Below are 14,926 nucleotides of genomic sequence, written 5' to 3'. Positions count from 1 at the left end.
ATCGCCATCTCTTTCTGGCATGTCACTTGCAAGTCCCCTAGGAAGTGCCCTCTGGGTACTGAGGACACCACAGTGGCCTACCAAGCAGGGGCTGCTGGCAGCATCTCTTGCCGAGGTCTTTGAGACCCCTGGGGCCCTTATACCGGTAGTCGCACCTGCCGTGCTCGGGGGGCCTGCAGGCTGGGGTCTGTGTCTGCACCCCTCCTGGTCCAGCGTCTTCCTGCAGCCCCAGGTGCTGCAGCTCAGGGGGTCCCTGCGAAGGTTGCTGCATATAGCTCCCCAACAGACACCCTCAGTCCTACCCTCAGAGTCATCATCCTCTTCCTGCAGCTAAGGAGGCCCTGGCACTTCCCTCAGACAGGCTGTCTGCTGTCCGGACCTGTGGGCTGACTGGCCGAAAGGCTGGGGTGGGGAGGCATGGCGTGGGCCCTTGTAGCGCCCTGGGGCTGGTGGGGAGTCTGGCTGTTGTGGCCCCAGGTAGATTGGTCCCTGGTGGTCCTGTTCCTGCCTATAGCCCCCAAAGGGGAGCCTAGAGCCTCCTGGGAGAGGAACAGGGCCCACTGCAGGGTACCTGTAGCTTCAGGCACCCCGCTTCTCCTTGCCCAATGTCGGCCAGTCAGTCCAGTGGGCCTTTGTTTCTCTAGCACTAGCCTTTTAGCCATTTGGGGTCCTTGCTGGCTTTGAGGAGACGACTGTGGTGGGTTTTACCCCAGGAACTTCTGCGTCACTCTCCAGACTTAGTGTGTGACTTCAGAGAGCTTGTCCTTTCAGGAGCCTGTATGGAGCTCCAGCCGAGGAGGCGACGCTCTGAGGCCCTTGCTAGGTGGGCAGACCCTGGATGGTGGGGAGGCTCTGCTGGCTGGGGCTGGGGGGCTTTTGGTGGACCTGCCCTTTGAGGGACTCCACTCCATGTCTCGGGGCTGGGGTCTGGGGGCCCAGGCAGGCATGTGGACGCTGCAGGAATAGGCCAGAGTTGTGCAGAGCTCTCTATTTCTTGCCTCGCTCCTTGGGGGAGCCGCTTGCTGGGAGTGGAACCCTGAGACAGGCCCCATTCCACAGCCAGCCCCCCAGGGGTACCCCTTCAGACAGGCTTCTAAAGGGAGGCTTGTGATATGAGTACCTCTTCCTACTACCATGGTGACGTGAGGGGCACAGGGACCAACTTCTCTCTAGGAGGCACGGGGGCCCCATAGCCCCGTGGGCCTGCCCCTGAGCCGCTAGTGCTGGTGTGGGACTCAAGTAGATTGTAGGTGGCCAGGCTGTGCCATCTCTGGGCTCTCTGTGGAAAGGGTTCTGTGGCTGCTCCCGGGGCTGTTAGCACAGGAAGCAGAGGCCCAGCTGCTGGGCCTTCCCCTGGCTCACCTATATCCCTCAGCACGTGGGGTGAGCTCCTAGAGTGAGGCTGCTTCTCCGCTCTGGTAGCTCTTGGTTTCTGGTGAGCTTGGGTTCTGAGAACCTTGGTCCAGCCGTGCGCCTGTTCGCGGGGTCGGGGCCGAGTCCAGGTGCCTGTCCTGCAACCCTGGCTGTGCAGCAGGTGCTGATGCGGTGTGGACAGGGCGTGGGCACAGCTGGTGTCAGATGGGGCTCCCGGTTCCATGGGGGTGGGGGGACTGGACGCTTTCTGACTGCCCTGCCTGTCTTGCACCGTCACCTGGTGAGGTCGGTGGTCATGCTCCTGTTCAGAGGAAGCACAGGTGCACATGCTTGGAGCCCCCCAACCTGACCTTCCTAGAGGCCCAACTCAGGGCTGCTCGCCGCCTCTGTTTCCAGTGGGAGCCCCCCGACCTGGCTTATCAACGCCAGAGTTCAGGCTCCACCCTCAACCCTCTTGGATTTCTGAGGTGGGGATCCTGGAGTTACACGTGGTTTAGAAGAGCTGCCCAGGCAGCTTGGGTTCTAGAAGCCAGTTTTCATGCACAGCGCCCAGGAACCCAGTAGGCACTCAGTAAATGCGACTGTAGAGATCAAGGGGAGATCAGAGAGCCCCTGTGCTGGTGTGCATTGGGACCAGGCTGTCCAGGCGGGCCACCTGGGGAGGCACCTGGCTCTGGTGGGGACAGGAAAGGGGCCCACCTGCTGGTGCCCCCAGCCCCGTGCCTGGCAGCCTCTGACTCCCCAAGGCGCCTGAAGGGCGTGGTCAGTGTGGCTGGCCTGTGTGAATCTGACCCACCTGCACGCTTCTTGAATCCCTCAGGGGAGTCTTAGCCTGTAGCCGCCCATGACCTGCTGACGCTTCCTAGTAGCTTTAAGGGACAGCTCCATTTAGAACTCTCACCTGCTGCCTTACTTTTTCAAAGCTTTGTGGAAGATTTTCTCTAGCTGAGCCTGAATCAGGTGGATTATACCTTGTAGCAGTCGGGGGAGGCGGAGCAGGGCAGCCCTGAGATGCTGCGTGACTGTGTCCCCCTCCTGCCCGGCCTTGCAGGACGCCAGCAAGGAGAGCAGCAAAGCCTGCAAGGCCCACAAGGCAACCAAGGAGCACCGGGAGCGGCCGCGCAAGGACTCAGAGAGCCGCGGCACCTCCAAGGAGCCGGAGCGCGAGCAGGCCCGGGGTGCCAAGGACGCGGCGCGGAAGCTGGGTGAGGGCCGGCCACCCAAGGAGGAGAAGGCCCCGCCACCCAAGGCTGCGTTCAAGGAGCCCAAGATGGCCCTGAAGGAGACCAAACTGGAGGGCATGTCCCCCAAGGGCGGGCCCCCACCACCACCCCCGCCCAAGTCTTCCAGCAAGAGGCCGGCCACTGCCGACTCACCCAAGCCCAGCGCCAAAAAGCAAAAGAAGAGCAGCTCCAAGGGGTCGAGGAGCGCCCCCAGCACCTCGCCCCGCACCTCGTCTTCCTCCTTCTCGGACAAAAAGCCAGCCAAGGACAAGGGCAGCGCCAAAGGGGAGAAGGTCAAGGCCGAGAACGAGTCCAGGGAAATCAAAAAGCCCCCGGAAGTGGAGGAGTCCAACTCGGAGGACGAGGCCTCCTTCAAGACTGAGGTGAGGCAGCTCCTTCCCTGCCCTTCTCCCCTCACCCGCCCTGCCCTTGTCCTCTGCTGTCACCCAGCCCATTCTTGTCCTCTCTGCTGGCTCTGAGCTGCTCGAAGGGGACAAAGGGGCTGGGATGCAGGGCCCTGGGCTCCCACCTGCTCCATGGAGCTTTGGGCAAGCCTTCGTGTTGCGCCAAGCCTCAGTTTCCTTTTCTGTTGGGGGCGATGCAACCGGCTCGTGAGGACTCTCTGGGGACGCAGGGTCTAGGTGGAGCATGGCACCTGGTGCCTGGGTTCACGGCTCTCCTTTGGGCAGACCCCTGCATGAGTGGGGCTGACTGACCAGTGAGTGACTGTGTCCCACCATCAACTCCTTCCCAGGGTGCCACAGGCTCAGTTGGTCAGGGCACCCCCTTCCGTCACTAATGGTATGGTATCCGTGTGTGTTTTCATCCCACTTTCTGATCTGGGAACCAGAAGTCCTGGGTTCCTCCTGTGGCAGCATTTTCATACAGCTCTGAAGGTCACCATCAGACACAGCTTGAGTCACAAAGGAGATGGGAGACAGGTGTTGATTGGTTGCTGCTGCTGCTGCTAAGACGCTTCACTCGTGTCCGACTCTGTGTGACCCCATAGACGGCAGCCCACTAGGCTCCTCTGTCTCTGGGATTCTCCAGGCGAGAATACTGGAGTGGGTTGCCATTTCCTTCTCCAGTGCATGAAAGTGAAAAGCAAAAGTGAAGTCACTCAGTCGTCCCGACTCTTAGCGACCCCATGAACTGCAGCCCACCAGGCTCCTCTGTCCATGGGATTTTCCGGGCAAGAGTACTGGAGTGGGGTGCCATTGCCTTCTCTGGTTGATTGGTTAGGCGGACCTCTTTGGCCTTGGTGGGCCATGTCATCTCTGTGTGCTATTTGGCTTCTGGTAGTTAGAGAAGAACTTGGTTGGATGGATGATAGTTGGATGTATAGTTGGGTGAATGAATGGATGGATGGATGATGGTTGGATGGTTGGTTGGTTGGTTGGTTGGATGGATGGAGGGTTGGTTGCATGGATATATGGTTGGTTGGTTGGATGCATGGTTGGTTGCATGGTTGAATGTATAATTGGATGGATAATGGTTGGCTGGTTGGTTGGATGGATGGATGGGTGGGTGGGTGTGTGGGTGTGTGGGAGTGGGTAGATGATTGGCTGGTTGGATGGATGGTTGAATGGGTGGATGAATGAGTGATTGAGCCCCTCAGCTATATCACCAACCCCACCCCTTAGTGACCTTTTACGGTTCGCGGCATCTCATTCACTCTCAAAGGCAGAAGCTTTGCCTCCAGCATTGCTGCTCGGAGCCCCACTGAGACTTCGAAAGTGGTTCCCAGAGGTGAAGGCAGAGGTGGTTTGTGTCAGTAGCACTGATGTTATGCATGTGTGGCTTCCAGGGGCACCTCGTTGGAAGTGTCTGAGGGTAGCAGTTTGGCCCGGGGGTAACAGTGCGTCCTGCTTGATGAGGACACACACGGGGCTGATGATGATGTACACCCAGTGCTTCTTGCACCCAGGAGACTGTCCGCCAGTGAACTCCAGGGCACGAGACCCCCGAATGTGTCTCTGATGCCCATGGCTGTTCACCCACTGGCTGCTGGAGGTTCTTCAGTTGCCCCATCTGGCATCTTTCTCCTCCGTCTGCACAGACTGGAGCTCTGGGCAGGGTGTCCTTCCTTCCTGTCCACCTCGAATGCTTCCACTGAGGCCTTCTGTTCCCAGGGCTGGTGCACTTTCGCTGGGAAGAGCTGAAGGCCTTCCTTCTCCTGTCCCCAAGCTGAAGGTTGGCTCCCTGGCCCCAGGTGTCCACCCTGACATCCTGCTGTGGTGGCCCTGAGCACCTGTGCCACTGTGGGCTGTTCCTTCCACCTGCTTAGGTGGGCTGGGTGGAAGACCTGCGTCTCTAGCCTTGGCTGCCTGGGCCTTGAGGCTGGCATTGCTTGGGAAGCCTGAGGTTTTCTCCTGGCTGAAGAGAGAGGTCTGCTGTGCTGAGAGACTTGTGAACCACAAGTCCAGGCTGTTTGAGATCCTGCAGCTGAGGCCTGGGCTTCCAGCAGGATCCCAGGGGTCTCAGAGGCTGCTTGATGGTGACTCACGTTCTAACCTGGGACCTGGGGAGACACAAATGTCCACGGTGAAGGAGGCAAGATGATCTTCAGATCCAGCCCACCCCCCAGCCTCCTTTGCCTATCTCAGGCCATCCCACTCTGGAGGCTGATGGCGTCACTGCCGGAAAACTCTGACCCTGCATGGAACGCAAGTCTCCCCCTTGGCCTACAGAGGGGCCACAGCTCCTCATCTATATGTTGGGCCAGGACCCCAGCTCCTCTGGCTGCTCCTCTGTGGTCTCCTTGGCCATGGGGTCCCTTCAGTCACAGGCCCCAGAGTATGGGGAGCACAGTAGGCCCTCTGCTCTCCTTCTGGACACCCCATGTGTCCTGAGCCCCGGAGCCTTGGCAGTGCTCACAGCAGCCTCTTGAGGGCTCTCTGACCCTTGGGAACCATTAGGCTCTTGGGCCGGAAGCCATTTCCAGGGTCCCCTTTCCGCATCCCACCCCTTGTATTCATGTGGAAGGAAAAGGGCTGTGTGTGGCTGAAGGGCCCGCCTGGCCTGCCCCAGCCTGCACCCTCCCCAGCCTGCCTCAACTTCCATATGCTTAGCAGGGCCAGCAGGGCAGCTCTTCGGTAGATGGGGAAGCTGAGGCTTAAAGGTGGGGCCTTGATCAGTTGGTGAAAAGCCAGGCTCAAATATGGGGATCCTGAGCCAGAATAAGAACTCAGGAGTCTGTGTACAGGAGGCCTGTGTGGCTTTAGGTCCGTGGTTGGGGCTGGAGCTCACGCTGGCCTGTGGTGCCTCCCCGCAGCAGACACTGGCCATCCAGGCTGGTTTCCCGGAGAGGGTCACCAGGAACTAGCGTGAAGGTTCCCGGGGGGAATGTTGGCGATGGCTCTGGGAGGCTAGCTGGGGCAGACCCCAGGGGAGGGGACCCTTCACTCTTAAGTCGGTAAGTGTCCGTCCCTGGGCAGCGACTCCTCTGGGTCTGCTGAGAGGAGAAGCCTGTGCCTTCCTGGGTCTCCTGGAGCTGGGACTCCCCTCTGGGGGTCTTGTCTCCCAGGGTTCAGCCAGGATTAAGGAGACGCTGCTGGCACCTCTGCCTGCCTCCCAGCCCCTCCCAGGTGCCAGGCTGCTCAGCTCCCCCAGACAGCTCCCAATGGCATGTGGGCACTCCATGCCGGCGGACTTTCTGAGCAGTGGACTCTGCCCTTCTGCCCAGCAGAGCCCAGACTGGCCCCACCCCAGGCCCAACTTGTACTCTGCTGCCCTATAGCCTGTCGGTTTCTCTCTCCTGAGGGCCCAGAGCAGACCCTGCCCCGTCCTGGCTCATGCTCAGAGGTCCCTTCCCCATGCGGGCCTCTGGAGTGGGAGATGCCGCAGCCCCAGGTGTCTCACTGCCTGGTCTCCAGGGCCTGTAGTCCCCGTGTGGGCTTTTACTGCCCCCTGGTGGCTGAGTCTGAGTGGCCCGCTGCAGGAGGTGGAGGAGAGGCTGTGACTGGCTCTGGGTGCAGTGGGGCCGCCCAAGTTCACCGTGTCCACCATGTCACTACTCACATGGTAGGTCATTGTCACCTCAAGGGCACTCAGTTGGCAAGGAGACAGCTTTTTGTCACTACTCAGCCTCAGGGCTGTGAGATGAGGAGTTACCCCCCTTTCCTATTCAGCCTTCCAGCTGTGCTCCCACCGGAGTGGGTAGGGCCCACAAGTGAGCAGCCACACAAGCTGCCCAGCCCCTGCCTCGGCCCTGACCTCCTGCCCAGGCAGACAGGAAGACCAGGCAAGGGCTGGAGACTTAATGTCCTTCCGGGAGATAAAAAAAGCCTTTGGTTGTGTTTTGAATGGAGACAGCTGTGTCCTGCAGCTGAAGAGGAGGCAGGTGGGGCCACGTCTGGAGGGTGCTGGCACCTTGGCAACCTGTTGAGTGCACATCAGAGCATTCTGCCTGGCTGTCTCTGCCACCCAAGGGCTTGGCCATCCATTCCTTCTCTTCTCCTCAGTCTGAAAGCTGACTATTGTCCTCTCTCTCTTCCTGTCTGCCCCACCCTGCCCTGCCATGTGGTGAAGTCCGCCCAGTCGAGTCCATCCAATTCCAGCTCCAGCTCTGACTCCAGTTCAGATTCGGATTTTGAGCCGTCTCAGAACCACAGCCAAGGTGCGTGCTGGGCAAGGAGTCAGTGGGGGTGACAGGTTCCCTGACCTCCCCAGGGGCCAGCAGAGCACTGGACCTGTTATGGAGGCAAGAGGTTCACAAGGAATTTCCCAAAGCTGTTGACTCGCTGGGCCTTGCTCATGCACACCCAGTCTGAAAGCTGCCTCTGGAACTGGAGGAACCTTCGGGTAGGGTGGCTCCAGCCTGCGCTCAACTTGCCCCCAGGGCTTCCTTTTAGGATGCAGTGTGTCACACGGGGCCTCCCAAACTGGCCTGGGTCACCCGCCCGCTGACTGTCCCTCTCCGGGGCCCTCAGCTTTGTCCATCTGCACAGCAGGGCTTTGAACTGGGCTTTGGGTCTGTGGTGAAGGGCTCTGTTCTGACCTGAGCCCTGCCCTTACCAGGCCTCTCCTCTCCAGTCCTACCAGATTCAGGGTCCTTGCCTCTGCTGCCCCAGCCAGCCAAGGGCTCCAGCCCAGGCCCCCTTGGCAGCCTGGTCCCTGCAGGCCTCCTGGGGTGCTTGTGGGGAGGTGGCCCAGCCAACCCCTGCCCACCCTCACACCGGAAGCACTTCTGGTGGATCACACTGATTTCCTCCACGGCCTAGAGCCCTTTCTGAGGGTGGGGGAGTGCTGGGGGAGGTAAGCGTATTGGGGTGGGGGGCTGACATAAAGACACAGTCCCGAGGGGGCTGGGGGCTGGGGTGCTCCAAGCCCACACTCTCTCCAAGGGTTCTTATCTATGAAGAAGGGAGGGGGAACCTGCCACGCGGGGTCATGTGACCAAGGTAATTGAGGGCTTTGTGTCCCTCTGTCGCCTTGGTAACAGGAATACAAACCAAGATGCCGTCTGTAGGGGACTGAAACTGAGTGTCTCTGGAGAAAGGGGAGGACGGTGGGCTGGGAGCCTTTGAGTGGGCTGCCAGCCGCTGCGGGGGCTGCCAGGGGGCTGGGCAGGCTTGAGTAGGGGCACAGTGGGTGGGCAGGGGTGGTATTGTGTGGTCCACACCTCGGGCCATCTTGCCCTCCTTGGCTGGGGCTGGTTTGTGCTGCCTCCAGGCAGAGCTCTGATCCCAGCGTCCGGAGCAGAGGGGTCTGTCCTTCCCTTGGCAATGGAGGAGCCCCACATGCCTGTCTCAGGCCAGGGGCTGGAGGCCTGTGAGCAAGGCCAGGAAGGTAGGGGTAGGGGGAGGCAGGGGTCCCTTAAGGAGGAGGTGGCCATAGGGGCAGTGCTTGGAGATGGACGGCAGTCCCCACCTGGCCAGAGGAACCTCCAAGGTGGGTTTGTGTGGGTGCATCTAGGGGTCCTGGCATCAAGAAACTGTGTGGGCCTGGGGGTGGAGGCGGCTCTTGGGCACAGGTGGGGCCCAAAACCCCCTTCTCTCACCTTCCCTCCCTTCCCCTCTTCCTCCCTTTTCGCCTCGTGGCTCTCCCTAGGACCCCTGCGCTCCATGGTGGAGGACCTGCAGTCTGAGGAATCTGATGAGGATGACTCTTCATCAGGCGAGGAAGCCGCCGGCAAGACAAACGCGGGGAGGGACTCCAGGTGCCCGGCCAGTGGGGAGGAGTGGGCGTGGGGGCACCCGGGTGAGGAAGAGAGAGCCCACTGGGGAGCCCTGCCTGGGCGTTGAGGGGCGCCATGGGGCCTCTGGTGGCCTCCTTCATCCCAATGCTGGAGAGTGCTACAGAGTGGAGGTGGGGCCAGACACTCCGGGAGAAGTCCCGTCATCATCTGAGAAGGGGGCCAAGATGGTGCCTAGCAGCCTGACCTGGGTCCAGGCGTATGCCAGCGGGGCCTGGTTTCTCTGCTCTTGGGCCAGGCAGGGGTCCTTCCCCAAGTGTGTGGCACTGGGCTGGGACACAGTGAGGACTGTCCTTGGACCCAAAGACACCCCGGGTGGGAGCAGCTGTGGCCACCTGCCAACCTAAGGAAGGGCCATGTGGCCTTCCACCCAAGTGGAGTGAGCCAAGACACCTCCTCTGGACACCCCTCGGCCTGGGAGTGTGCCCACCTCAAGGATTGCAGTCCATGCCAGCCTTGGCCCCAGGCCTTGGGGGTCGGCAGACTCAGGGTCAGCAGCTCAGCCTGGGCCCAGCCCTTTCTTCCCGTGAGGCCGAGCCCTTCCAGCCTCTGCGGCTCTTACTAAGGTGGGCTGGTCACCGGGTCTCCCCCAGCGGGCAGGGCAGTGAGCAGCAGGTGCTTGTTGTTCTGTGCTGGTGTTGCTCACGAGAGCCGCCATCCTGGGGGCTGGGGCTGTGGGAGTGGCTGCTATAGGAGCCCGGGCTCACTGGGCAGGACGGTAGGGGATGGCGCTCAGCTGGGCAGAGGAGTGGGGGTGGGGACCCGCCCAAGATGGCACTGGTGGCAGTGGTCCCCGCCTGTGTGGTGCTGGTGACTCTGAGTGTGGATCCCAAGTGTGGATCCTGCTGGAACTGGGTGTAGGGGGCTCAGGGGCTGGTGAACGTGTGCCTGCTCAGGTGGCAGTGCCAGGGCTGAGCGAGCGTCAGAAGACCTCTCACTGCTGGGTTGAAGGGGTGCAGGTGGAAACCGGGATGGGGCTGCTTGGGGCGCTGCATCCATCAGGAGAGGGGCCCCATGGACCCTAACACTGGTGCCCAGCTGCTGCCTGGTAGAGACAAGGCAGTCAGGCCACTCCTGGGCACGCTCACCAGCAGTTGCTCTCAGGCAACGAGGAGATGGACTGTCTGCTTCACCCTGGTGCTCTGCCTCCGGGGAGGTAGTGAGGAGAGCAGAGGACCAGAGCCAGGGGAACGGGCAGGCCTGGCCTAGAGGTGCACGAGGCAGGAGCCCCTAAGCGCTGTGGCTGTGGCCAGCGTTCTGGCCCTGCCTTTATGCCAAAGCCCGGCTTAGCAGGAGAGAGGCGGCCGGCAGGAGTGACCATGTACCCAGTGGATTCTGCCCAAGGGTGCTGTGCGTGGCCACCCAGGAGCAGTGGGAGGAGAGGGGCTGGAGAGGGGCTCCATCTGCACCCCTTGCTGAGCTGAGGGGGAGGGGCTTCTGGGGAAGCTGGCGTAATGGGCGAGGCCTTTCTTTCCAGACTGAGGACGGTGTGAGCAGAGAGAAGCGGCTGTCAGGTGCGGGCTGGCTGGGGGCATCAGGCAGCCACACCCTTTCCTCCGTGAGGGGGTGCCCCCCCAGGAGGTGTAGACTGGAGCCCCCCAGAAGGGGATGGGCACCTGAGGTCACCACTTGGGCACAAAGGGCACTGTGTGCTTTTCTCCTGGGGTGTCAGGCTGAGGTGGAACCATCCGCCGCTGGCCATGTCTCTCCTGCAGGCTCCTCCACCCACACAGCAGTGAACGTAGAGCCCATCCACTTGGGGTTCTGACCTCAGAGACACACAGGGACTCCGGAGACCCAGGGGACCTCAGAGCCTGACAGGGCCAATTCTGAGCAAATGCTCATCTCTGGGTTCCTTGCTCTTTGATGGCAGCTCAGAGACTTTCTTTTTTTTTTTACTGTTAAGTTGGCAGTGGCTGCCTAGAGCTGGGTGAGGGGGTCTTCGGACCTGTAGGGGGAACGCTGGGTGCTGGCCTGGCCTCAGGGAGGGGCTGAGTCTGTCCCAGAGCTTCACTGGGGGTCTGCTGGGCAGGACTGCCTCTGGGTGGCCGAGGCCTAATGGGGTCGTTTCCACATTCAGGTTGAGCTTCAGTGACAGCGAGAGCGACAATAGCGGAGACTCCTGCCTGCCTAGCCGGGAGCCGCCTCCACCCAAAAAGCCACCTCCACCCAACAGCAAGGTAACCTCCTGGAGGCCAGCTGAGGGTTGGGCCTGGCATTTGCCAAGTCTCTGAGGCTGAGGGTGAGGGTGGGGGCACAGTAGAAGGTCAGCTCACCTCTTAGGTCCCAGTGGGATGGGCTGCTCTTACAGCCGGGTCCAGGGCCAGAGGAGGGACAACAGGTGGGCCCAGTGGGGGCTGGGGAAGGGGGCACAGGCTGGCACTCACACCGACTGGGGTTCACCCCACAGGCCTCAGGCCGCCGGAGCCCGGAGCCCTGCGGCAAGCCAGAGAAGATTCTCAAGAGGGGCACCTACGACAAGGTGGGGCTGGGGCGGTGGGGGGCCTACAACCAGGTGGGCCTGGGGCGGTGGGGGGCCTGTGACCAGGTGGGGCTGGGGCGCTGGGGGGCCTACAACCAGGTGGGGCTGGGGTCGTTGGGCACCTATGACACAGCACCCAGGGTGGGATGGGGTTACGACAAGATGGGGCTGTCGTGGTGGAGGGCGCCAGCCTGGAGCTGCCTGGGTGTGGCTCAGGGTGGGAGGGGCAGGTCACCCCTGAGTGCCCCTCTGCCCCCAGGCCTACACTGATGAGCTGGTGGAGCTGCACCGGCGGCTGATGGCCCTGCGGGAGCGCAACGTGCTGCAGCAGGTAAGGCATGGGTCTCAGAGGAGTCCTGGGTGGGATGCCCTTCAGGCCCACGGGCTGCGGACCCCCTTAGGCAGCCCTCAGGAGCCGCCTGCTTTTCTTTGAGGGCCTGGTGGGGGGGCGGAGGCTACCCCAGCCCAGCATCCTGCCCATGAAGCCTCCCTGCCCCCCGCTCCTTTCAGATCGTGAACCTGATCGAGGAGACCGGTCACTTCAACGTCACCAACACCACCTTCGACTTTGACCTCTTCTCCCTGGATGAGACCACCGTGCGCAAGCTGCAGAGCTACCTGGAGGCTGTGGCCACATGACCCTGGGCCGGGTGCCGGGCCGCATCCCTGGGGTCCTGGGAGGCCACGTCCGGGCCCCGCCTTCCCCCTTCTCTCGACTCACCCGCCCGCAGCACTGCCTTAGTGACCGCCCTGTCCTTGGCCCACATGGCCAGCTGCACTTTCCTCATTGGGAGCCCTGGGGCAGAGGGGGGCCAGGCTGGCGCTGCTGCTCCCCGACACCCAGGGCTGTCACCTGGGCCTCCCTGGGAAAGCGGCTTGTATTGGAGGCGGCACCAGGCCTCACTCCTGAAGGGGAGGAAGCGTGTCCTGTGTTGGGGGCCTGGCTCCACGGAGGGGCATGTGGCACAGCTTCACTGCCCGGGCCCTCTGAGCAGCGGGGGCCCTGCCTCCAGCCTCTCCAAACGGTTCAGAACGCACGCTGTGCTCCAGGACCTCAGAGGGCCCCCGCTGCGCCTGGACGGGCCCCACTCACCCTCCGTGAGCTGGCACGGCTCCGTGTCGGCTCTCACTGTGCTGGGACTCGTGCTGTATAGTTCTCTCCCTATTATATATATATGTCTGCACTGTAGGTACCAGAGCGGGTTCCAGATGTGTGTTTCCGTGGCAGCAGTGCACGTTGGGGGGGTGGGGGGTGTGTAAGGCGGGACTTGTAGGTTAAGATGTCTCCACTGGTCGTGTTGTCGTCGGGCTGGAGGCCGAGCCGGATGCCAGCCGGCCCCTCCAGGGGTAGGGAGGATGCCTCTCCCTTCCCCGGCTGGTGAACACTACGCGCCGCCATCTCCGGAAGCAGCCCCCGGCCCGGGGCTCGTCCTCTTCCTCCTTCCATAGGATCCTCTTCCTTCTGTTGACCGAGTCTTCAAACTTTGAAAAAAAAAAAAAAGAGCTTTTGCCAAATAAGACGGGATAGTTTGTGGAGTATTTTGCGGAGCGTCAGGACTCAGAGCCAACCCCTCATGCCTGGGCCCTGGTGGGCAGCAGGCCCTCCCACCCCTGCGAGTCATACCAGTCCAGGGCCAGAGACCCAACGCCTCGCACGCCTGAAACTCTCCAAGGGCCAAGCCAGCTCCTCCTCCCCACCCTCAGCCGGAACGTCCTTGTGGGGAAACTCCTGGGCCTGGGGGCCTGTTTGTGCAGCCTCTGCTCTCCCAGACCTTGACTCCAGGCTCCTCTGGCCCCCACTGGCTCCAGGAGAGGAGGCCTGGACCAGAGCTGGGCTCACCTCCTCTCCCACCACCGTTGGATGGCCCCTTCTCTTCCCAGTTTGTGAGTACTCACGTCGGGTGCACCAAGCCCCCCTTCCCTGTGGCCCCCAAGTGTTGTCAGTGCTCCAGTTTGGTCTGTCAGGCAGACCCCCAACACTCCCTCAGGAGCCCCGCCTCCAAGGCTTCCCCAAAAGCCAGCCTTGCTGGTGAGACCCCAGGACCTGGGGAGGCCCAAGAACTTTCTGAGGAAAACGCCGTGACTCCTCGCCATCTGCTCTGAATCTCTCCCAGCCCCACTGCCTCGAGGTATCAGGAAAAGGGCAGGCCTGTGTGGCAGGCTCCGTGCCGCCACCCGTTTCCCCAGGCAGGCCAACAATACTCCGAAGTGGGGCACCTCTCCTCTGGAAACTAAGACATTGGCCAGAAGGGACTGGCCTGAGGGCAGCAGCTGCCGGGCCCTCTGCACAGAGGCCGCTGGGGTCACGGGTGGGAGCCTCAGTCCAAGGGCGCTAGTCTTTTTCCTTCTCGAGGAGCTCCTGACTCGGTGACTCGGGCAGCTCTCTGCTCAGGAGCTGGGCTCTGCGCCGGAGGCAGCTAGAGGAAGGCTGGGCTCGTGGGTCTACCCTTAGCAGCAGCAGCAGCAGAAGCTGGCCCTGCCTCTGATTTCCAGGGCCTTCAGAAGCACCAACCCATTTCTGTTACCTCCTCTGGCCAGAAGGCCCCTGTGCTGTCCTCTGGACCTACTCTGGGCTCAGTGCTGGCCCTGCAACCACCTGATGGACGTGCCAGGCAGCCAGGGCCCCGGCCACGGCATTCCCAGCTGCTCCCCCACCCCAGCCCCGGCTGCCTGGCAGCTGGGCCCACCAGGGCTCTGGGGAACACTTCCATAGGAAGGGCCGGCACTTTGTGATGGCTGCGTGTTTAGTGTTAACCCTCTTGCCCCCAGTGCAAATCCCCGTGTTTTGCTCTCTCCTGAACAAAATGTAAACCGACGCCTGAAAGCAAAAGGTATCGAATACCTTTCTTACCCACAAGGGTTTTTTGTTTTTGTTTGTTTGTTTTTTTTTTTTTTTACAAAGAATGTGTCTCACTAGAAACTAGGACACTCATCAACCTGAGACCAACTCCTGGATAAAAGGAATAAAGGAGAATTGTGTTTGTAATAAGTCACAGGATTGTTTCTGTCCTGGATTTTAAACTTTCTTTTTGTTAAATTGTGAAATTATGGAGGAGTTTTATAGAAAAAAAAAAAAGTGAAATAAAGTCAGATGGGAAAGCAGAGTCACGTGTAGGGCTTTGTGCGTCTGCTTGGTTCCCTCTGTCGTGGAGTTGGTGAGTAGAGGCACAAAGTACCATGGGGCCCCTTTTCTCCTCTCCCCGTCTCAGTGTTTCCAGATGGATGACCAGGAAGAGAAGAGGGGGTTGGAGCCAAGCTAGGTGGGCACCAGGAGCGGGTGCAGGGAGTGTGAGCAAGGCTGGCATCCCAGCGGATACAGATGGCACTACCAGAAACCGGCGAGGTGCGAGACGGCAGAGAATGAACTCCACCATCCGGATGTTGATGGTGTGTTCTTTCCTTGAAAGCAGGGAGCAAATTTTGGGTTGAAGGGCAAGCCTGACCTCACAATATAGATGAATGGGTGGGTGAGTGGATGAGTGAGTGGATAGATCATGGGAATGGGTGAGTTGATGGATGGATGGATGAAAACCAGACAGAAAATGTGGGCAAAAACATCCTTTGTGAGGTCCCAGGGTGCTTGTCAGCCAGTTTGTCCATGGTGGGGTTTGCTTTGGACTTATGGGGAAAGGCTGAGTGAATCCCAAGGAG

The 14,926-nt window shown here is 60.9% G+C and overlaps 1 protein-coding gene across 1 annotated transcript in view; it reads left to right on the top strand.

The window, feature by feature from the left end:
• The window catches only part of MLLT1 (MLLT1, super elongation complex subunit), a 64,716-nt gene extending 50,355 nt beyond the window's left edge, over positions 1–14,361 (top strand). Inside the window, exons 6-12 of the mRNA XM_018050925.1 lie at positions 2,426–2,980; positions 7,128–7,215; positions 8,649–8,757; positions 10,874–10,973; positions 11,204–11,275; positions 11,535–11,606; positions 11,786–14,361. Coding sequence (XP_017906414.1) covers positions 2,426–2,980; positions 7,128–7,215; positions 8,649–8,757; positions 10,874–10,973; positions 11,204–11,275; positions 11,535–11,606; positions 11,786–11,914 — 1,125 coding nt within the window. The 3' untranslated portion in view covers positions 11,915–14,361. The remainder of the gene's footprint in view (positions 1–2,425; positions 2,981–7,127; positions 7,216–8,648; positions 8,758–10,873; positions 10,974–11,203; positions 11,276–11,534; positions 11,607–11,785) is intronic.

Source organism: Capra hircus, chromosome 7 (assembly GCF_001704415.2).
Source record: "Capra hircus breed San Clemente chromosome 7, ASM170441v1, whole genome shotgun sequence".
Lineage (NCBI taxonomy): Eukaryota > Metazoa > Chordata > Mammalia > Artiodactyla > Bovidae > Capra > Capra hircus.
This window is presented reverse-complemented; position numbering and strand designations above follow the sequence as displayed.